At 39.7% G+C, this 21,531-nt stretch overlaps 1 protein-coding gene across 1 annotated transcript; it reads left to right on the top strand.

Annotated features, from left to right (window-relative positions):
• Nucleotides 1-2,739: 2,739 nt before the first annotated feature.
• Nucleotides 2,740-21,293, top strand: ndnf (neuron-derived neurotrophic factor). Its single transcript, XM_081387738.1, has 4 exons — nt 2,740-3,015; nt 11,166-11,354; nt 14,476-14,600; nt 19,017-21,293. The coding sequence occupies exons 2-4, from the start codon at nt 11,167-11,169 to the stop codon at nt 20,426-20,428; spliced, it is 1,725 nt and encodes a 574-aa protein (XP_081243864.1). The 5' UTR covers nt 2,740-3,015; nt 11,166; the 3' UTR covers nt 20,429-21,293.
• The last annotated feature ends 238 nt before the right edge of the window (nt 21,294-21,531 follow it).

A 21,531-nucleotide genomic window follows, 5' to 3' on the forward strand; every position in this document is an offset into this window, starting at 1 on the left:
CTGCCTAAGCTTTAGGACACAGCCTAAATGTGTATTTAAATATCTAAGTTTTCGGAAAGGTCATTGTTGTTGATTCCAATCTAACCCTAAATGTCCTTGTGAAATAGAAGTGTGCTTAATTGTATTGAATGCTCACTTAAATCTTAAAGCATTTATAAAACAGCAGATATAATATAATATATACTATTAATGAAATAAAAGGCCACATACTGAAAAAGAGCACACTTTCATGACTAAATAACACACTTCTGGCATACCACACTTTAAAAAGAGTACACTTAGTAAAATGGCAAGTTAGTTTCACTTTAAGGTACATTTTAAATCATTATGTTTTAATAATGTTTTAAATAACTTCTGTTGATATGTTGTCTAATATACTAAAGCACATGTAAAGTAGCCTAAATATAGTATATATAGTAAACACACACACACACACACCTTGTGCAAAGTCATTATCAACAATCACAAAGGTCTCACTAAAAGCTGGAAAACCACTAGATGGTGATATTGCTCTTACTCTCACTAACACAGCCTCACTGGTCCTCATCTGAAACAAGTCAAAGATTATCTTCCGAAAACAATCTTAACAGAGTTCGTTTTCACACTGTATGCAAATAAAACCTGAATTACAAGTCACTCCTACAATGATTGCCCCTGATCTAATTTAAGGAACATTAAGAGACAAGTTTTAAAGCTCTCATCCCGTGTGATTGAAGCCCTCAGACCCCCATTCAGTCATAAATGACCATTCATCACTCAGAGCATTTGTTCAAGCTGCTGTTATCTTTCATAAATATTTACTTCCCCTGGTTAAAACCTCCCCTTCACACCTCCAATAGATGCGGGTCATCGAGACAGCAATGGAGAGAATGGCCCGCGGTAAACAGCCAAAGAAAAGGAAACAAACCATGCCTGTGCTCTTCAAACAAACCACACAATTGCGTGTGTGTCGGTAATCACAAGCTATTCAAGTATGCAAATACTGCAAGCACAAAAAGAGGATCGGGAAGCATCGTGGGACTTTTTTTTCAGCGTGACACGGCTCTTTTGATGAAGTCTTCAGGAGTTGTGTGCCTACCTGCAGGATGAGAGACACAGTAAACTATCACGTGTGTCTGCAGAAGGCATCAAACCTGACTCTTAGTGAGTTATCTTAAAGTGCTTATATGAGAATTACTGAATTTCAGAGAAAAAAATGAACACTTTACATTTACATTTACATTTATGCATTTGGCAGACGCTTTTATCCAAAGCATTTACACATTTACATTCTTATCAGTTCTCAGTTTCGACTTTATTTCGATGGTCCACTTTGTAACTCCATGACTACTGTCAGTCATTAGTGTATCAGTAGACTGTGCTTAATATCTGCCAACTCTTTATTGTGATGCTCCTCAACAGACCTTCTACTGACTATAAGTTATGTACATGTCAACTTATTCCACTAACCTGAACCTTAAACCTAACAGTGTACTAATACTCTAATGAGAGTTAGTTGGCATGTAGTTGCAATGTTACCTAGTAGAAAGTCTGAAGTGGACTATCGAAATAAAGTGTAAGCAAAAAACAAATAGGAGTTTCAGTTAATTGAAGTTTGAAGATTCTTATATTTGATACCATTATGATCATAATTCTTTTCACATTCCTTTAGTACTTTGACCAGAGATTTGACGTCCAGAAATGCTGTAAGGCAGCTCACTATTTGATGCATAATACCTATATCACGGCAATTTGGTTATGCTATTCTGCTACTTTTTCTGCACAGGCTGCAATATTCACTACCATTGTTAACTTGTTGTCAGGAGGTTTTACCAAATTACAACATGCTTTCAAAAGTCAATCCGCATTTTTATACCATTTTTAAAGTTTTTTTGTTCATTTGAGTTCTGTAAAGTCATGCATTCTGAGTGCTCATAAATATATTCGGATGTTCACAAGTAAATAAACTATATTCAGATTTACAAATAAATATATTTTAGGATTTATAAATATTTTTTGTATGTATATATTTACAGTTAGACTATGTTTTAGGATTTATATCTTTATATTCAGATATCGTTTTGGATTTAAAACCATGGCCACACTTTAGATTTGGGTTCAATTCTCACTTATGACATTTGCCTAAATAAACTCCTAATTACTGCTTATTAATAGTTAGTAAGGTAGTTGTTAAGTTTAGGTATTGGATAGGATTAAGGGATGTAGAATATGGCCATGCAGAATAAGACATTAATATAATAAACAGACATTAATATGCATGCTAATAAGCAACTAGTTAATAGTGAGAATTGGACCCTAAACTATAAAATTGTATATTCAGAGTTGCATATAGTATATATTTATAAATATCACTATATATTTGAATACTTACATCTTTATGATTTAGATCATAGCCTTTTTTAAATTTTAACTGTATTATGCAGTGTTATATATTCAGGATTTACAAATGCATTTAAGATTTATAAATGTAAAGCTATTTTTTACAGTACACAGTTATTTTGCATTCTCAGTTTTGTACTTTAATTATGTTTAGCTTTATATTCAGAATCATTATGTAAAGTTGATTTAAAATATACCTTTTAAAATTGTTTTTATTCCTCTATATTTTGGGATTTGTAACTCCAGGCTTTGGCAACGCACGCCACTGAAGTTTGTTGACTGTTGACTCGTGTAGGACAGTGTGTTTGTGCGCTGTGTCAGATGAGTGGGCTGGTCTTCAGAGAGAGACACTTCACAGCAGTCCGACTCTCACTTCACTCCCAGTCTCTACAGAGGAGAACAGCAGGAGAACAACTCAGGATACCCACCAGGACAAGAGACTAACTTTGGGACGAGAGAAACTCCGCTCGAGATCCGACTGCAGGAATCTAGCAGGGACAACTTTACCACACTTTCTCCCCAAAAACTCCTTGTGTTTCCATCTCACACAAGTTTGCGCTGCTGGAAGACATCACAAACAGCCTTGCTATCAAGACACTTGATACGCTCTGGAGTGATTTTACCCAAAAGAACAAGGTAAGGAACTTCACATACAATTGAGATGTTTTCATGACTGTTTAGGGTTTAGTTTCTCGTGCATAGCAAGGAGAAGATGCGTTTAAAATCCCTAAGGATCAATTGCACTATTTTTGAGAAATTGCTCAGATGTAGTCTACCTGCTTTTGCATTTCCCAAATGCTTCCAAGCCTCATGAAAGAGTTGAAACACTTGTGCAGTCACGGGGAAACGGAGCGGGACTCCCCGCGCTCTTTGAACCTTCTGCCAGAACAAGAGCGACGGGGCTTTTGCGGTCTGCGAACTCCTGGAAGTGAAAGATTTCAAACACCTCTGCATCAAGCCCCAGCTCGCAGGCTCATTTAATGTTCGTCTGGATATCAGAGGTGCTCTTTGGGATGGGAGTTTTTGGACATTGTGTTGGAGACGCAGTTCCCATGCGCTCCCATCCGCCAGACGCAATTCATCACAACTCGTCCTCGCCCTCTCAATTGTGCGTCTGTTATTCAGTCTTTCATAGTGTTAAATGCTCCTGTCTCCGCCGAAGGGAAGGCATATAGGGAGTTTTTCTTTTACTATCTCCTTGTTAGGAACTTATCCAAACCTTAACGCATAAAAACACCTGCAAGATGCGAGATTTTGGCTCATATCTGCACTGCCGATGCACGAATGAACTGTGCTTTTCTGTTCAGACTAATGGTTTGACAGGAACAACTTATTACATAAGTCTGCACTTATTTTTGTTCACAATTTCATCAAGTTTATTTTTCAATATCAATGTTTTATAGGTTTACAGTTTATGAATGAATAAGAGAAAGTGGATGCTTTAGATTGGAGTGCTAAATTTAGGTTTCAAGAAGTCTAGTCTATACATTTTCTTCCCCAAAATCCACAATGTACATTGTTCAGGAGACAATTTGTTGCATGAAATTAAATACACCTCAGGAATAGTTATTTTAAATGTTCAAGTTGGCATGCATGCAGAGCTGACAGCCTGACAACATAAATCAAAATCTCACAAATTACATCATAATTAAGTTTTGCTCCATTTGAATCACATTTGAGCTGATTTGCAGTTTATTAAATGGTCTTGCAGTGTATCAAATTAATTTGAAAAGCGCAAATGTTCTGTGTGTATAAATGTAAGCCTGTAAAAACAGCACAAATAATTGTTGTTGTTGTAAAAAAAAAATCTCTTTAAAGATGAGAAGGTATGACATTTAAATTTCACATCAGCTTCCCATCTGCGACACGCAGTGAAATTTCGGTCCCATTTGCATCCTTTTTCTTTTTGAATTTGAATAGTAAACTGTGTGGATTTTTTAATCTCTCCGATGGGATTTCAAGGATTAGTCTCCTATCGGACACAAACAACTATGAAGTGGATTGCTGGCTACCTGATGTGGTTCCTGGTGAGAGTGATACTTTTCTCTGGGCTGGGAGACGTAATGAAAGGCAGACTCAGAATGAGGGAATTTGAATAACTGTATTTAGTGGCGAGGCCAAGCTGCACTGCCTCCCATCCTCTCTCGGAAAGAATGAAACAGGAACAAAAGTCTAAGAACGGGAAGGTCTGTGTTGCATAGCGTATCTAAACCCTTATTTGCATATGAAAACTCTGGCCGTGAAAGAATTCCGCCACTGTTGCAATAGCCATTTGTGTGTCCGACGGAGTGACAGTCCGATGCGGAGATACAGTCGTCCTCACGCTGGTCTTTGTGGGGTCTCACGTGACTGTGTGTCATGTCCTGTTGAGGAGAACCAGGGATTTAATCGCAGCTTTTCGAACTTTTTCTGACCCCCTGGTCTTTCATTTCCATATCTGTTTGTTCCTAAAGCTTCTGAGCTCAAATTCAGTTTGAGATGGTTCATTCAGTGCGTCCCGTCAGCGAAACACGCAAACAACGCTGCTCACATAAGATTATTTTCGTTCTCGGTAGGTAGATGATGAATAAACGGCAGTGGCTTCTTTATTTCCCAGCATGCCTGTTTGTGCACTTCCTTCAATATGCTCGTATGGGTGGAGTGAGAAGGACAAATTGTCCCTTGAGTCTGTGAATATCTATGAGATCTCAACTTCATCTTACAAAGACAGCTATGAAGTGAGCATCAGTCAGGGGCCTTCCTATTCAATGGTGTGTTTGTGTGGCTCTTGGAGAAAGTGGCCCCTGCACCCTCAGCTGCCGATGAACATTCCCGAACGCTGTGCTAATTGGGACTCCTCAGATAAGAACTAATGTGAGGATAATTTGAGTGGGACATCCCAGTCTGGACACTCTCGAGTGGCTTTGACTTTATTAATGTGATCTCACAATCACTTAGAGACATTACACTCCACGGCTTCTCTGTGTGTGGCCAGTATGCACGTTCAGACACTCTCAAATGTTCCTCAAACGCACACATATCTTCAAAGATTTTACTCAACAAACGCTGTCCTGGGCCCTTGCCAAAGTAAACAAGCAGCGGACAGCCAAGTGTCCACTGTGGAGTGCTGGACCTCAGCTCACAAAACCGGCCTCTAACAATTAGTCATTGTGCCATTTGGCTGTCCAAGAGCACCAGCGCAGCTCAGGATTGGCATAAAGATACAGTCGAAGTACATGTCAAGCACCTCAGCTTTAAAGTCTAATTTCTAAGAAATCATAATATTTAAGGTGAGAAAAACATAGGTGATGTTCACTTGCACAGTCATTCATTTATCAATACAAACCAAATACCACAAAATTAGGGGATTGAGACACAGCTGACACTGCCGTGTTTGTCAAATCGTACTCCTGAAGGGCTAATGTTTTGCAGGGTTTAGATCCAACCTGCCCCAACACACTTGGCTGTGGGTGTCTCTGAAATCACCCCCATACCCTCATTCACTATTCCCTACTTTAGTGGTTTTCAGTCCTGGTCCTGGGGACCCACTGCTTTGCACATTTTGTATGTCTCTCTTATCTGACACACTCAGTTCATGGAGCTCAGTAGATCTGATTCAGGTGAGACAAATAAGAGAGACATACAAAATAGTTCCCAGGACCAGGACTGAAAACCACTGCCCTATATTGCTCCCCTAAAATAGTCCACTGAACGAGTGAATGTGAGTGTATTCGGACACTGAGCGCACCGGAAGTGCTGTGGACGCGATCTTCTGGCGAGACACAGGAATTCATTCGATGCGGCTCTTGCAGTTTTCTAGTGGCTTGCTGCTGAGTACATCCATTGTATTTTGGGGCCAAATGAGAGCAGTCAATAATGTCGACTAGGGCAACCCTGTTCGAGGCGGCATACCAATAGTGCACATTTTCACTGACTCTTCCTAATCAAACTCACCTGAAACAACTCATCAGCTCATTAGAAAAGACTCCGAGACCTGAAATGGATGGGTCAGATAAGGGAGACATCCAAAATGTTTACTGTTGGTGGTGCCTCCAGCAATAGGGTTATAGGAAACACTGCACTATGGTTTCCGACAACACTACAAATGGCTGTCCCCTCAAATAGTGCCCTATATAAGGGTATAAGTGGCGAATTGTATTGAATGTGGTTTGAGTCAGGTTTGTGAATATCATATATGAGTGAGCTATACCAAAAAAAAAATTCGTATAAGTGCAGCAGGATGCCGGGATTGTTAGAATAGATGTTAGATTAATTGTCAGATTAATTAATGTTAGATTAATTGTTAGATTAATTGTCAGAACAAAACTGCCCTACAAAATCCAACATTGTCCCCATTGTTTTCTGCTGTTGAGGTTGGTTTCTTTCCCCCCTTCTTTAGCTTTCCAGCTCCACGAGGAGCCCAGGGGACGCAACTCACAGTAAATGTCTGTTCAGAGGTTTCGGGAAGCGCTGACAGAAGCTGAGGGAAACTCACCCATTCTCCAGTTTCAGGGTGTCGTGCCTCTGTTGAAACAGAAGCTGAAATGTTTCCCTTATCTCGGTGGAAATGAAGGCGATGGTGGAGAAAGTTCACATATGTAACACCGAGCTCTATAGGGTGGAGAGGCTGTATGGAAGCAGCATATATGTGTGTGTGTGTGTAAACCTGCATTCATGCATGTTTAAAAAGTGGGGAAGTGAGAAAGAAGTGACAGCCCCACACAGGTTAGTGCGATAATGATGGCTCTCCGCTGTTTGTGGCCTGGACCGTTGCAGTTTGATTGACAGGTGGAAGCTGCGCTGGTGCGATGTATGTTTTCACCCTGTCAGTAGCTCTGCTTTTCATGCATAGTACATGTGCTACTCATCTGGGTGTGCTTGTGTGTGTTGTTACCCCGGCTGAGCCTGTCTTACCTTAGTGAATTGGATGTTAACACTTCCTGTGGCAATTAATCAGTCTATTATCTGACTGATTGAACCATTTAACAACAGGCTGATAGAATTATCTGCTCCTAATTGTTGATCAATCTGTCAGACTTTGCTGCTGTTGCATAAAGCCTCTTGATGAATGGTTATTTTATCTGATTTGGATACACATATTTTGAAGAGAATGACATTTCTGTCTCAAGAGAGATAATTAGAAGAATTGAAATGAAAGGAAATTGTGTTATCCAGAGTGGAATGCAGCCAGATGTTTCTGAAACACCTGACACAAGACTCTTATAATGCATTTGTAAGGCAGAATTATCTTTAATGACTCTTTAGATCATAGAATGATAATCAGCGAAGTTAAAATGAGGTAAATTACTCAAAGTTAAAGAGTAAACTGTTTAAATAGCACCATTACATTTAAATTTGTTGTCTTTTACTTGCATGTGAAGTGATTAGGAGCATTTTAGTATGATAATTCAAACATTACAGCTCGTTCTGTTGAAAGGGTTTAAGCTGTTTAACATTATGAACTTGACTCTACGACCTTCCCACAACACACTCTCTCCCGAAACCACTTCAAGGTCCAGTTCATCACACATCTAAGATTTGTACACAGCCCATAAGTGATCCAGGACCCAAAGAAACCCGTTCCTGTCACAAAAAAAAAGTTTGGTAAAAACAAATGAATGTAGGAAAAAAAAAAAAGCAGCAAAACAAAGTTGACACGATTGCGGCTGACTCTGCCTTCAAATTATCTTCCCCCAAATTACGATCAGACATTCTACTCAGCTGTAGTTAAACATTAGCTTTTATTTGTTCCAGATGGGGCTTTGTTTTGAAGTTTTATTTTAGAAAGAAAACCCTTTCTGCTCTGGGAAACACAACTGCATCCAAACCTGGCAAATCGGAAATCCATGTTCCTGTGTTTCTTTGCTTTCTTCTCTTGGCTATAGACTGGAGTTCAAGGCAATGTTCTACATCCACATCCAAAGAGATATAACATTACGATTCCTACTCAAATATCATGATGTCCGGTATCATACAAGAGCTTTCCAGTTCCAGACAACGACCATTTACACTTTTAGCTAATTTGTTTTCCTAAATCATTACAAAGCTCTTCAATGAACACATACTTATTTTCTGCAAGCCTGAACTGGATTTCTACGAGTAGATGTTATGTTAGATCAATGATGTGGAGTAGAAGATATTCTTGTGTATCATTAATAGCAATTCATAACTGTGAGTTAAGATGAATTACCTTAATACCAGTTACGAAACATACCGAATTTCACATACTCCAAAGTAACCCAGACCACTACTAGTGCGCACCACAGTTTTACCACAGCCAAATGAACCAAAACGTCAGACACCAAAAGCATCCCAAAAGAGTCTTATAAATTATCCAGCATAATCCCCATATAAATATTTAGATGAGCCTTTAAGAGAGAGCATCTCTTTTCTGTGTGAGAATATCCTATTACACAATCACAGCCCAAGAGAAGGCAGTACTCTTATTGTGAGAGATAGAAAAGAGGAAATGTAATGCATGGTAAAAGCAGTGCTTTGTGTGCAAATGCAGTTAAGTAGATTTTGTGATTGACCAAAGTGAAAAGCCCAAGTGTAAACGAGGGGGGGGGGAGTGAGAATGTGCAACTTTAAAAGAAAAGGCAAAGCGGAAGGCACGTAAAGAAAAAAACAATGGATGAAAGTGGTGGAAGAGAAAGACAGTACTATCTGAGACTGGCAAATAAAGAGGGAGTGAAAGAGGTCAAGAAATAAAGGCAGCAGGAGGGGAGAGATTCCTGGAGAGGTCATTAAGAGGACAAGCACTCACTTGCTGTTAATGACAGTGGAGTATCACTCTAATCTGCCATCATTAGCCTGATTATATCAGGGGCGATTGGCCTTTGCCTTCAGCTCCAATCAATGGCACCAAATCAATAGAAAGAGGATATCATGTGATCCGGGCAAAGCCAAATCCAGCCTAGACTGTAGAAGCCAGACTCAGCCAATCACAGCTGAACCAAGTTCAGCTCTTCCTAACTCACCCCAGCACAGCTTACTTCAGCACAGCATGCAGAAACTCAGTCCAGTTTAGCCCAGATCGGTGCGGCTTTACCCACCCAAGCACAACAAAACCCAGTTAGGCACAGACTAGTTAAGGGCTACTTGTGAGCAGACTCAGAGTCTGAGCTATTCTTATTACTGATGTATACTCTACGTTTTCCAGAAATTAATACTTTTATTCAGCAAGGATGCATTACATTGATAAAAAGTGACAGAAAATATGTTTTTAATGTTACAAAAGATTTTTATTTCAAATAAATGCTGTTCTTTTGAACTTTCTATTCATCAAAGAACTGTTCCCACAAAAATATGAAGCAGCACAACTATTTTCAACTTTGATAATAATCAGAAATGTTTATTGATCATCAAATCATTATATTAGAATGATTTCTGAAGGATCATGTGACACTGATGACGAGTAATGATGCTGAAAATTCAGCTTTGCGTTTCAGAAATAAATGACATTTTAAAATATAGTACAATAGAAAACTGTTATTTTAAACTGTAATACTATTTCACAATATTACTGTATAACTTTATTTTTGAACAATTAAATTCAGCCTGGGTGAGCAAAGAAGAGATCTTTCAAAAACAAAAATGTATGTATATAGTTTTATATATCTTCTAAAGTCTTGTAAAGTGTAAATTAAAATAAAATCATGCTGTAATGTCAGTGAAAAATGAACAATGCACAGGACAGATGCAGCAGATCGCTGAGAAAGAGAATCTGTGAATAGTTATAAGCAGGTGTTTAACACCAACCAGACATGGATATGTTGTACTGTGAGCTCGGACACTGGCATTCAAACAGTGATTAGTGAGGGAACGTGTGTGTGTGTTTTCACTGAGCACACACACAGCAGATGTAAGCGTCTGTGAGTGTCTCTGAGTGCCTGGATGTTCTCATGAGTTGTTTGAATGTTGTTTGCGTGCAGTATCAACCGCTGCATACCCGTCTTTTACCCAGCTGTGGGTTAAAAAAGCACCAGAACTTCAAAGGTGGTCAGTAAAGACATTCATTTGAATTCTTCATCCCAAATCGGCTGTAGTTTGATTCGCTTCTTGTTAGTGTGATGGTGCAATCCAGTCATTTAACTAATGTTAAGAAGCATTTGATGTTCTTTTAGAAGAAAAACATCATAAAATGATTTAATAATGTCCTCCATTAGAGTTTTTAAATAGTCGTTGACTGCTGCCGATGGTTAAACTCTCCATAATCTCCTCCATCACAGATACACTGTATTTATTTTACTGACTACATTAAATAAAATGTGGGTTTAATTGCTTTTAGTTTCTGTGTGTTAGCTTTGCAGTCATCTATATGATTAGTGCACTTTCTGCAGATTACATGTCAGCATATTTAAAAAGTTGTTATCTTTTAAGAAAACAGAGCAAAAATATTGATGACTCATCCTGCACTACACAGATTTTTGTCCAATCAAATGATCTCTAGTATGCCCCTCCCCCAAGTAGCAAATCATGTTAAGTGCCTGTGATGTACTTGGAGGCCAATGTGATGTAACATTCACACCAAGAACGACTATAACGATAATTATAAAGTTTTAATAATTGTTTTAATTCTATGAGAATGGTAAAGTCACACCAAAGCTATTACGAGATCGTCACAAAGGAATTCATTATTATTATAAGCAGAACATTATCAAGCATTGGTGTGGACTGTGGACACGTAATATAATTATTCTTACAATTATCCTTCTTGGTGTAAAAAAAGGAAAGAAACCTGGTCATGAAATCCCATTCTCTTGTTCAATCTCTGTCAATGCCCCTCTCTCTCTCTCTCTTTTTAGGATGGCGTGGATGTGTGGATGTTATGGTTTGGTGTTGCTGGTCTTGGGGGTGATGGGACAGAAACTGCCCACGCGTGATGAAGGCCTCTTTCAGATGCAGATCAGGGATAAAGCTCTGTTTCATGACTCTTCTGTCATGCCAGATGGGGCCGAGATCAGTGGATACCTGTTCAGGGATACACCGAAAAGGTGGGATCATACATCACACATATGAAACAGACATACACATACCCACTTTCACTTAGCAATTCGCAATTCTATAAAATAAAGTATAATTACTAAATTACAATAGATTAACTCAATCATAACCCTTAACTTGGACTGCTAATAGATACATAAACACGCTGCTGTGAGCATGTAAGATCTGCTTCTGCTGCATAAATAGACATACATAAATCCTGTAGCAGATCTAGGCAGGTGGAGCTGGGGAGGAGGAGGGGTTCAGAGTTAATCTGATACTGCAAACAATGAACCAGACTATAGAAATGTTAAAGGAACACTCCACCGTTTTTCAAATTAAACTACTGTATGTTATTCCCTTAACTAAGACGAGTTGATACAAACCTCTCTCGTCTCAGTGCGTGCACTCAACCGCTCAGGCGCGCGGCGACACTTTGATAGCACTTAGCTTAGCCCAGTTCATTCATTAGGATCCAAACAGAGATGAAGTTAGAAGCGACCAAACCCCTCCATGTTTTCCCTATTTAAATACAGTTACACGACCAAGTATGGTGACACAAAATAAAACGTGCCGCTTTTCTAAGCGTTTTTAATAGCACTTGGGAGCTCTTCGACTCGGCGCGGTAATATCATCACTCCTGAAAAATCCTCTCCCCCTCTCCCTCTCACTTCTGTCTTTAGAACCAACGTGACTTTTTACTGCGCCGAGTCGAAGTGCTCCCAAGTGCTATTCCGCCATACATTATAGTTATCCTTTTTACCCGCTTAGAAAAACGCAGCGTTTTATTTTGTGTCACTATACTTGGTCGTGTAACTACTCGTTTAACTGTATTTAAATAGGGAAAACGTGGAGGTGTTTGGTCGCTTCTAACTCCATCTCTGTCTGGATCCTAATGAATGAACTAGGCTAAGCTAAGTGCTATCAAAGTGTCCCTGCGCGCCAGAGCGATTGAGAGCACGCACTGAGACGAGAGAGGTATGTATCAACTCGTCTTAGTTGGGAATAACATAGTTTTATTATGAAAAAATGGTGGAGTGTTCCTTTAAGCAAGAAATCTCATTGGCTGCAGGAATAGCAGAGGCCAATCAGCTTGTGCCATGCTGTAATGATGTGAATGCTTGCATATTGCATGTAAAGGACCGAACAGCCTGGGTCCTCTAGAGTTTCATGACTGAACTATATTAAACTATAATATATATATATATATATATATATATATATATATATATATATATATACATATATATATATATATATATATATATATATATATATATATATATACATATATATATGTATATATATATATACATATATATATATATATATACATATATATATATATATATATATATATACATATATATATATATATATATATATATATAAATAAATATAAAAAAAAATTAACTATTAAAATCCATATTTGGTTTTATTCTGGATGTCCCCATATGCCCCACATTTTTATGTTTGAACATCCTTGGACGGGAGGGTTTTGTATGATCATGTGCATTTGTGGATATGTCTTTATGTGTGGGAAGAAGAAATATGGAATCTATTATAGCCAAAGTGCATTAGATGAGGGCAAGACATGCATTATGAATAAGATGCTGGAAAGATGCTGTGTGTGTGTGTGTGTGTGTGTGTGTGTGTGTGTGTGTGTGTGTGTGTGTGTGTGTGTGTGTGTGTGTGTGTGTGTGTGTGTGTGTGTGTGTGTGTGTTTTGAGTAGCAGGTGGACTCAAATGGAAGAATATCAACTATGTTCACCACGTCTATCAAACTGTACCACATGCGAGGTCTTAGCAAAAGGCTACAGGGTTATTTCTGCTGAGGATCCTGGATGAATTAATCAGAACGTACATACCACAGATGGTCATATACTGAGCTATTCGCAATTTAAAAACACTTTACAGTAATAACGAATCTCCCAGTTTTCCATTTGATGTCCATGCCAGTGATTCTGTAAATGTCGTGTCCTGCTAATGAATTGCAGTGTTCTCAAATATAGCTGATTACATTGAAGTCTACCATACATCTGTCATAATTATTTTGCAAAACATGGAGTTGTAAGGTGTTTCTGCTCACAGAGGGTCTGAACAAATGTTAAGATTGCTTTTAATATTATATTACAGTTTAAAAGTTTATATTTCCTATGAATGGACCAGCCCAATAATGAGAAAATGTAACTATTTTCAAAGATTTTGTTTCTATTCGTACGATGTGACTTGTATGGAAACATATGTTGGTCCACGCCTAAATGTAAACGGCGAAAGCAGATCGAATGAAAATCAATGCATGATATCATACAAATTCGTACCAATTCACCAAAACGTAATATTGTTATGAACAGCCATAAAAGTGAAATAGATACCGTTCATAAAACTCAACATAATACAGTATAATGTGGTCATGGAACTCATTTTAATTGAAATGTTTATTATAATTGCATGATACAGTTATATTTTGATAAAAAGAAAAAGGGAAGGCACTCTGAAAATGGCATTATAAATAGTTAACAGCTGAAATACACTAGCTGTGTTTGGTGTGCTTTTTATAAGACACCTCCCATGTGCAATGCATTGTCAAAAGCACACTAATTCAGTGGCAACACAGTGCTAAAAACGCTAACAAAGACAGTGGAAATGTGTTGAGACAGCAAAGCCAGTGTAGCAACGTTGTGTTTGGGGAATATGGTCCTAATTCGGTAGCGGCCTCTGAAAGGCCAGCTAGTTCTAATTTCAGTACATTGTGTCTTGGGACGGGTTTTAATATATCTCCTCAAGTACTTTTAAAGACTAAACATAACTGCAATCAGACGGGCTAAATCAGCAACACCATTATGAATAACCTTGCTGAAATGGAAGTCTTATACTTAGGGAGTTGTGGTTTTTTTTTCATGGTCTGATATAGAAAGTATTCTTGCATGCCTTTTTTATGTCATTTTATGCTAAAAGTGCACCTAAAACCTGAAAATATAAGTGCATACAGATGGCTGGTTTTCACACAATCATCAAAACCGGTTTAGTCCAAACAAAGAGCACATCTGCTACAACATACAATGAGTCATGTTTAATTTCCTGCATAATTCCTATGTTTGGAGTGCATGCTAACTTTCCTCGCTTTTGCAGGTATTATTTTGTGGTGGAGGAAGACAACACTCCTCTGCTGGTGACGGTGACACCTTGCGATGCTCCTCTTGAGTGGAGATTGACGTTGCAGGAGCTCCCAGAGGACCGCAGTGGGGAAGGATCAGGTATCCGAATTAAATCTCCCAATCGATGTTGCAAGTCTGCAGTAATTTAAGACTTGTTTTCCATGTAAAAGTTCTAAACTATTATTAGAAAAACTGGCCTTAGATCTGTGGAACAAGAGAGCGTCTCCCAAAGCCATTCAATACAGCTTAAGGATTAAAGTAGGCAGTGGTATCTCCCTCCATTTATCTCCATAGGATTGAACCTGATTAGGAAAGAAGTCATTCCTAAATTAGGAATCATTTCAATCATTGAGGATTGGGAATTCCTTTCAACTAATATATATATAAGATAAACTGAAAAGATTAAAAAAAAAAACTGTAAAATAAGAACTACTAAGTGCATTGATAGGAAATATCCTGGCTCTGTCCCGAAACCTAGTGCGCAACTTCCATAGGCAGCTTTTTAATCTCCCAGTGTTAAGGCTGTCCTAAAAATGCTAATTCTAGCCTTTACAGAGAAAGCATCCCACAATGCACTGTGACAAAAGATGAGGAGAAGGGAAATGTCTAAAATATACTCAAAAAAAGTTGAGTTGAGTCTCCTGTCTGCATAGTTTGAGGAGCACTATATGTATTATGAGGTTACATTTCAGTTAAGATGCTTCCTATGTAGGGAATAGACAGCAAGGCAGCTCACTACGTTTTGTAACAGGCTATTAGTGTTTGCAAGTTTTCAGATTTAACCAAAAAAAAAAGTCAAATTGAGTGTCCTATAGATGCCCCCTTGGAAAGTTTTCTACAGAAATAGCAAAGCAGCGTGGCTTCAGGTAAATATGTGTTTTCTGTGAAGTACTGTGGAGCGTGTCCAGTGTGGGTCAGTGCTTTCCAGCGTGGTCAATCATTAGTCCTGTTAGTGTACGCTTCTGCGTCAATGTGTGTTGGTAAGCACGTGTGAATTTGGGCCCTGTGTGACCGCACCTGGTGTGCTAATGGACTGCATCTGATGTCTGCCGACTCACTAGAGAGCAAGAATGAAAAAAAATCTTGTATTGGGAAATATAAGGGATAATCTCACAAAACCTATCAAGAATGTCCAGATGACCCCAAAATGAAAAGACAAAAAAACAATGCTTCTACTGCTATTAGATACACAGACTGCATGTAAGATATGCTTCTGGTGCATACTGTAAATAGACAGACATAAATCCTGTTGCAGATCTAGGCAGGTGGAGCTGGGGAGGTGGAGGGGTACAGAGGAACTCTGATAGCAGGACTGGCCTACAGCAAACAAGGAACCAGACTATTTAAATGTTAAACAAGCATAGCTTACACCAAACAATGACCCAGACTATTTAAACATTGAGAAAGCGATCTCATTGGCTGCAGGATCAGCAGAGGCCAATCAGCTTGTGCCATGTGGTAATAATGCGATTGCTTGAGGATTGCATGTAAAGGACCTGTCAGGCAGCACACTCTGGAGTTTCATGACCAAACTATATAAACAATATAATATTTACTTAAAGAAAATGAAGTCTATATTTACAAGTGTGGGTATCTGCAGGTCGGAGTAATAGGTGTGTCGAAAGGTCTTCTGAATTGGTCTCGAAAACTCCCTGTTAAGGTGTGGGGTAGGGTAAGGTGTGGGGTAGGGTAAGGGGTTAGTTTCTGTTGTAGCATTGTGCAACTTTTGGAACGCCCCTACCTTCGGCATTCCCAATACTCCGAACCTTCAGCTATCCCTATCTCTATATTCATGCCCTATGATTTTCCTTTGTGGTTTTATAATGTTTTTTTTTTATTTATTTATGTGTAAAAAAAAAGGCTGTGGTAAACATAACTTGACTATACTTTGACGTTTTGTTCTACAACTAAAATCACACACACCCATAGAGAAAACATGAATTTTGAAGCTGTTATGTTTATTTTTGCAAATGTACATTTTTAATAAGTAACTAGATAAGACAGTTTGGGTTGTGAGTGTGTGCTGTGTATGTCATAGAACAAACTGTTAAACTGTCATCAAGTTATGTTTACCACAGACTTTATTTTACTTATAAATTGAAAATCCCCATCATAAAACCCCATAGGAAAACCTCAAACGAACTAGCGGCGAATTAGACTTTTCTGTTCTGTTGTCAAACCTGCATGTGCTTACTCATGGTGAAACTAAAGCAAAAACGTTTTGTTAAGCAAATAATGAAACAAATTGTAATTATCATAAAATTAGGCTTCATTTTCTTAATATAAAATATGACTTCTCTTTTTTTGTGTGTAATGTGACCTAGACATGCTTTCAATCACAGCCGTAGGATTCCTCTCACTGTTCCCATCAACTCAAAAGAAAAAAAAGGTTGTGACCGACGCATTTCTTCAAAGCAAGATTCGCGCTTGCACTCTCGTTCTCTCTCTCTCAGCTGTACTCCCACCTCTTTTGCTCTCCCTCCTGGTACTTTTCTAGTTTCTTCTCTTTTCCCCCCATCACGCTCTCTCTACATCTCTCTTTTTCCATCTGGACAGTATCCTAAAAAAGAAATCAATAAAGTTCCACAAAACACCCTTGTATTTCATTCCAGACACATGGAGCAGCGTAACAGTTTCAGTTATAGCGCATCTGTGAAACCTAATGTATAGGACCGAAACGAGGCAGAAGCCACCGTGTCAGAAGCGTGTGTGCAGAACATGTCCATGTGTGAGCTCACATAAAGACACAAGTGTCTCCCTGTGAGACGACAAGCTTCTCTGATCATCTCTGACTTTTTGTGCAGTAATGACTCCCAGGCCCTGGGTTTTCCTCTATTTCGCGGTCTGTGGCCCAGTATGGTTGTCCTGGCTGATGAAATGCAGAGACCCCCATCATTCACTGCTGTACCTTTGGGTTTTAAGCAAAGGATTTCGATTATTTTTTTTTTTTTACAAAACACAACGTGTAATGCTCGTCTTGCTTAGCTGATGGCGTGACTTGGCTGTGATTGGGAGATCCTGAAAAACAAATCTTTCACAGTTGATGATATCCTTCTTCGGACTCATTTCCTCACTCTTGTACCCATTCACTCATTCACAGTTGCAATAAATCAAATACACATACACACACCATAAGAAAGAACATTTCAAATAAGATCTCTTCATCTCATTTGTTTCAAGACTTAGATCAAACAGAAAGGAAATGGACACTTGAAGTGAATAAATAAAATCATGGCAGTGGCAGTCTGTCTTTTTGAGACCACCTATATGCGTTTTCCTTGGTCTTTAGGTCTCCTGATTCACAGATTATTTTTTTTCCTGAGAGTTTCAGAATAGATCTCAACAATTTCTTGAACTGTGTTATCCACATTGATTTTACATCTCTAAACACTGACTTGCGCATTTGGCAGATGCTTTGATCCAAAGCAACTGACATGGCATTCAAAGTATACACATATCTGTCAGTCCTTGCATTGACTGAGAATCAAACCCATGACCTTGGCGTTGCCAGTAGCATGCTTCACTGTTTTAGCTGCATGAATGCTTAATGAATGTCAACAATTGTCTCAGTTTTTCCCCTAAGGAATTTCAGGAGATACATCTGAGACAAAGTTGACATTAAAACATAATTGAGAACTCGATTTAGTCTCCTGAGCTACAACAGAGCAACTCCTGTGCAATACACTACATTATAAATGAAATGCAAACAAGGACATGGAAGCGTTTTATTTTTTACAGTACAGCAGTCACTGTAAATATACACTTATACACAAGTCTTTTCCCATGTTTGCGGAGTATATCCACTGGGAGCCTGTCTTTGAGTGTAACTCGTGTTCATTTAGCTCTCTGGTTGACAAACATAATATTATGTTTTCTCGCCCAGCTGAACGGAGAGGGCTTGGAAAGGAACTCAAGGAACAGTGAGGCCACAAGGCATCTCTGTGTAGCTTAGAGTTCCCGGGGAAAGTAAAGTGAAAGTCACCCTCTGATGTGCAGGGTTGTTTGGATACAAAACACAGCCGGCAGCAGACGAGTGGCAAACTGTCCGTCACATCAGGTAGCTCCCAATGACCTCACCTGGATTCACACATTAAACTATGCTCTTTCTGTTAAGATGGAAATTGCTGCTTCTTTTTTCCAGTGGTGATAATTGGGATGTGGGGAGGAAGTGGAAAGTAAACAACTAGATGAGAGGATTTGGAGTGGTGAGGGAAATGCGTCATTATGTGGCAGTTAACGTTAAATGTCCCAGTGATTGATGTTCAGAGAGAGCTTAAGTGTGTACATCCATTTGTTTGATAGTTTATGTGGCTTGTGTTTGTGTGTGGTTTAAACAAGTCAAAATGTGCATCTCCAAATAGCACCATGCCTTTGTACCCCAACAAAATGGGCCATGTTTTTTTATGTTTGTGGTTTGTTCTGTGAGGGAGACTAATTTCCCCACCATTTCTTGATTTTCTGTGCTTGTTTCCCAAGGTCTAATTTTGTGAATGTTTGTGTATTTTTGTGTCTCAGGTGAGCCAGAACCTCTGGAACAGCAGAAACAGCAGGTCACGGCCAATGAGGGAACCGAACTCTTTACCTACAAGGGAAATGATGTTGAGTCATTCATCTCTACCAGCTCCCCTTCAGGCTTGTACCAGATAGAAATCATCTCCACCGAAAAGGACAGCAACTTCAAGATTTACTCAACCACAACTCCCGAGTCCGACCAGCCATACCCTGAACTGCCTTACGACCCCAGGGTTGATGTGACCGCGCTGGGTCGCACTACTGTCACACTAGCCTGGAAGCCCACTCCTACTGGCTCCGTACTGGGCCAGCCGATCCAATACTGTGTGGTTATTAACAAAGAGCACAACTTCAAGAGCTTATGTGCAGCAGAGGCCAAGATGAGCTTGGATGATGCCTTCATGATTGCTCCAAAACCCGGCCGGGACTTCAGCCCCTTTGACTTTGCTCATTTTGGTTTTATCCCATCTGAGAATGATTTCAATAAAGATCGTTCCCTCACCACCAACAGAGCTCTGAGCAACAAGATGAGTCGCACATATATCCCCAAGCCAAAAGTGGCAGACATACAGAAAATCTGCATAGGCAACAAGAATATTTTTACCGTGACAGACCTAAAGCCAGACACGCAATTTTACTTTGATGTGTTCGCTGTCAACACAGGCACCAACATGAGTACTGCCTACGTGGGCACTTTCGCCCGCACCAAGGAAGAGGCCAAGCAGAAGACAGTGGAGCTCAAGGATGGGAAAGTAACTGACGTCTTCATTAAGAGGAAAGGCAGCAAATTCCTTCGTTTTGCACCGGTCTCCTCTCACCAGCGCGTCACGCTCTTTGTGCATGCCTGTCTGGATGCAGTGCAAGTTCAGGTGCGGCGTGATGGGAAGCTTGTCCTCTCTCAGAATGTGGAGGGCGTCCGTCAGTTCCAGCTCCGCGGAAAGCCCAAAGCCAAGTACCTGATCCGTCTGCGGGGGTCCCGCAAGGGCGCCTCCACCTTGAAAGTACTGGCTAGCACACGTGCCGGAGGAAAGCAACCTTTCCCTGCGCTCCCTGAGGATACCCGTATCAAGGCTTTCGATAAGTTGCGTACCTGCTCTTCCGTCACCGTGGCTTGGCTTGGCACACAGGAGCGCAACAAGTACTGTGTTTACAAACGTGAGGTTTCAGAAAGTTACGGCGAAGAGCATCGGCGCCGAGAGCAGAACCAGTGTGCTGGACCAGAGAGCCGTCGCAAGCCTGAGAAAGTGCTTTGCAAGTACTTCCACAGCGCCAACCTGCAGAAAGCCGTCACCACAGAGACCATAACGGGCCTCGAGGCGGGAAAGAGCTACCTCCTGGATGTTTATGTGGTGGGACACAGCGGGCACTCAGTCAAGTACCAGAGTAAACTGGTGAAAACAAGGAAGTACTGTTAAAAAAAGAGACTCCGAAGCACAGACTCTGCACAGAAGTAAATATATTATATATATAATGAGAAAAAAGAAGTTTATTTAACTCGAAGTGATATTCTACTAAGGAGAGTTTTGCAGACTGACTACTTGCGCACAATGCTAATGCTAACGCTGCATGTGTCGCAGTTCCTGAACTGCCTGTAGAGTGAGATATCAACCTCTGTATTTATGTTTACATTACCGAGTCGAGTCGAGTCAGGCGCTCTCAATCGACCTTAGGCACCTGAAGGTTTGTTCTCAGGGGGTGCCATCGCTGTTGCAATGCAAAGAGTCCCTGTACTGCATCCTCAATGCCATGGAAATGGGAGTTTGGAGGAGTTGCAGTTCTCTTTTAGCCACTGCATGCACCATTTGTCTGCCTTATGTCTACGTTCTATTTGTTGGTTCATTACGCCAGCCATCGCAGAGGTAGCTCCATGACTCCTCCTCTCCGCTGTCCTGCCCTGTATTAAAACATGGTTGAGAAGACTTTTTTAAATTATTTCATACTTCTTAATGTTTTATTTTTTTAACTGTTATTTTTTTGTTATTGACAACAATTATTAGTGGTAAAAATGTGTTTTAAATCTATATGAAAGTCAACGTTGTTTCCCCACTGTCAATTTGTGTGTATAATCTCAGTTTGTGAATCTGGTGTGTGTAAATGTGTCCCATCTCTTTGTCACATGTACAGATTTTCTCTGCCAATATTCATGTACATAAAACACTAAATATAGACATCTGTAATCCCAGTGGTTCTGTGTTTCTCTGCCAGTATTATATACATGCTGGAAAATACCCACATGAATGAGATGTATGTTCTGCTATGAAGTAAAGGATCTTTCGCATGACTCATCATGGATATGTATTACATACTGTAGATGTCACATTCGGCCGCTCCAGACACGTCGAAGCTTCCGCCATCTTGGAACTGTTAACATGAAGCTGTTCATCACTCACACTAACAAATCAATGCGTTTTCATCGCATTTTCAGTCTAATGTTGTAAAAACCACTGAGCTATAAATTCCAGACGGATAGAGGATAACCTTTCAGAGGTGAGAATGTGTTGGTTTGTGTTTTTATGTA

This window comes from Scardinius erythrophthalmus (genome assembly GCF_964197995.2).
Source record: "Scardinius erythrophthalmus genome assembly, chromosome: 15".
Classification (NCBI taxonomy): Eukaryota; Metazoa; Chordata; class Actinopteri; order Cypriniformes; family Leuciscidae; genus Scardinius; species Scardinius erythrophthalmus.

Excerpts from the sequence above, each read along its gene's own strand:
- ndnf (XM_081387738.1), top strand. The coding sequence starts at position 11,167 with ATGGCGTGGATGTGTGGATGTTATGGTTTGGTGTTGCTGGTCTTGGGG. Across the intron at positions 11,355-14,475 it reads TTCAGGGATACACCGAAAAG|GTATTATTTTGTGGTGGAGG; the intron begins GTGGGATCATAC and ends TCGCTTTTGCAG. Across the intron at positions 14,601-19,016 it reads CCGCAGTGGGGAAGGATCAG|GTGAGCCAGAACCTCTGGAA; the intron begins GTATCCGAATTA and ends TTTGTGTCTCAG.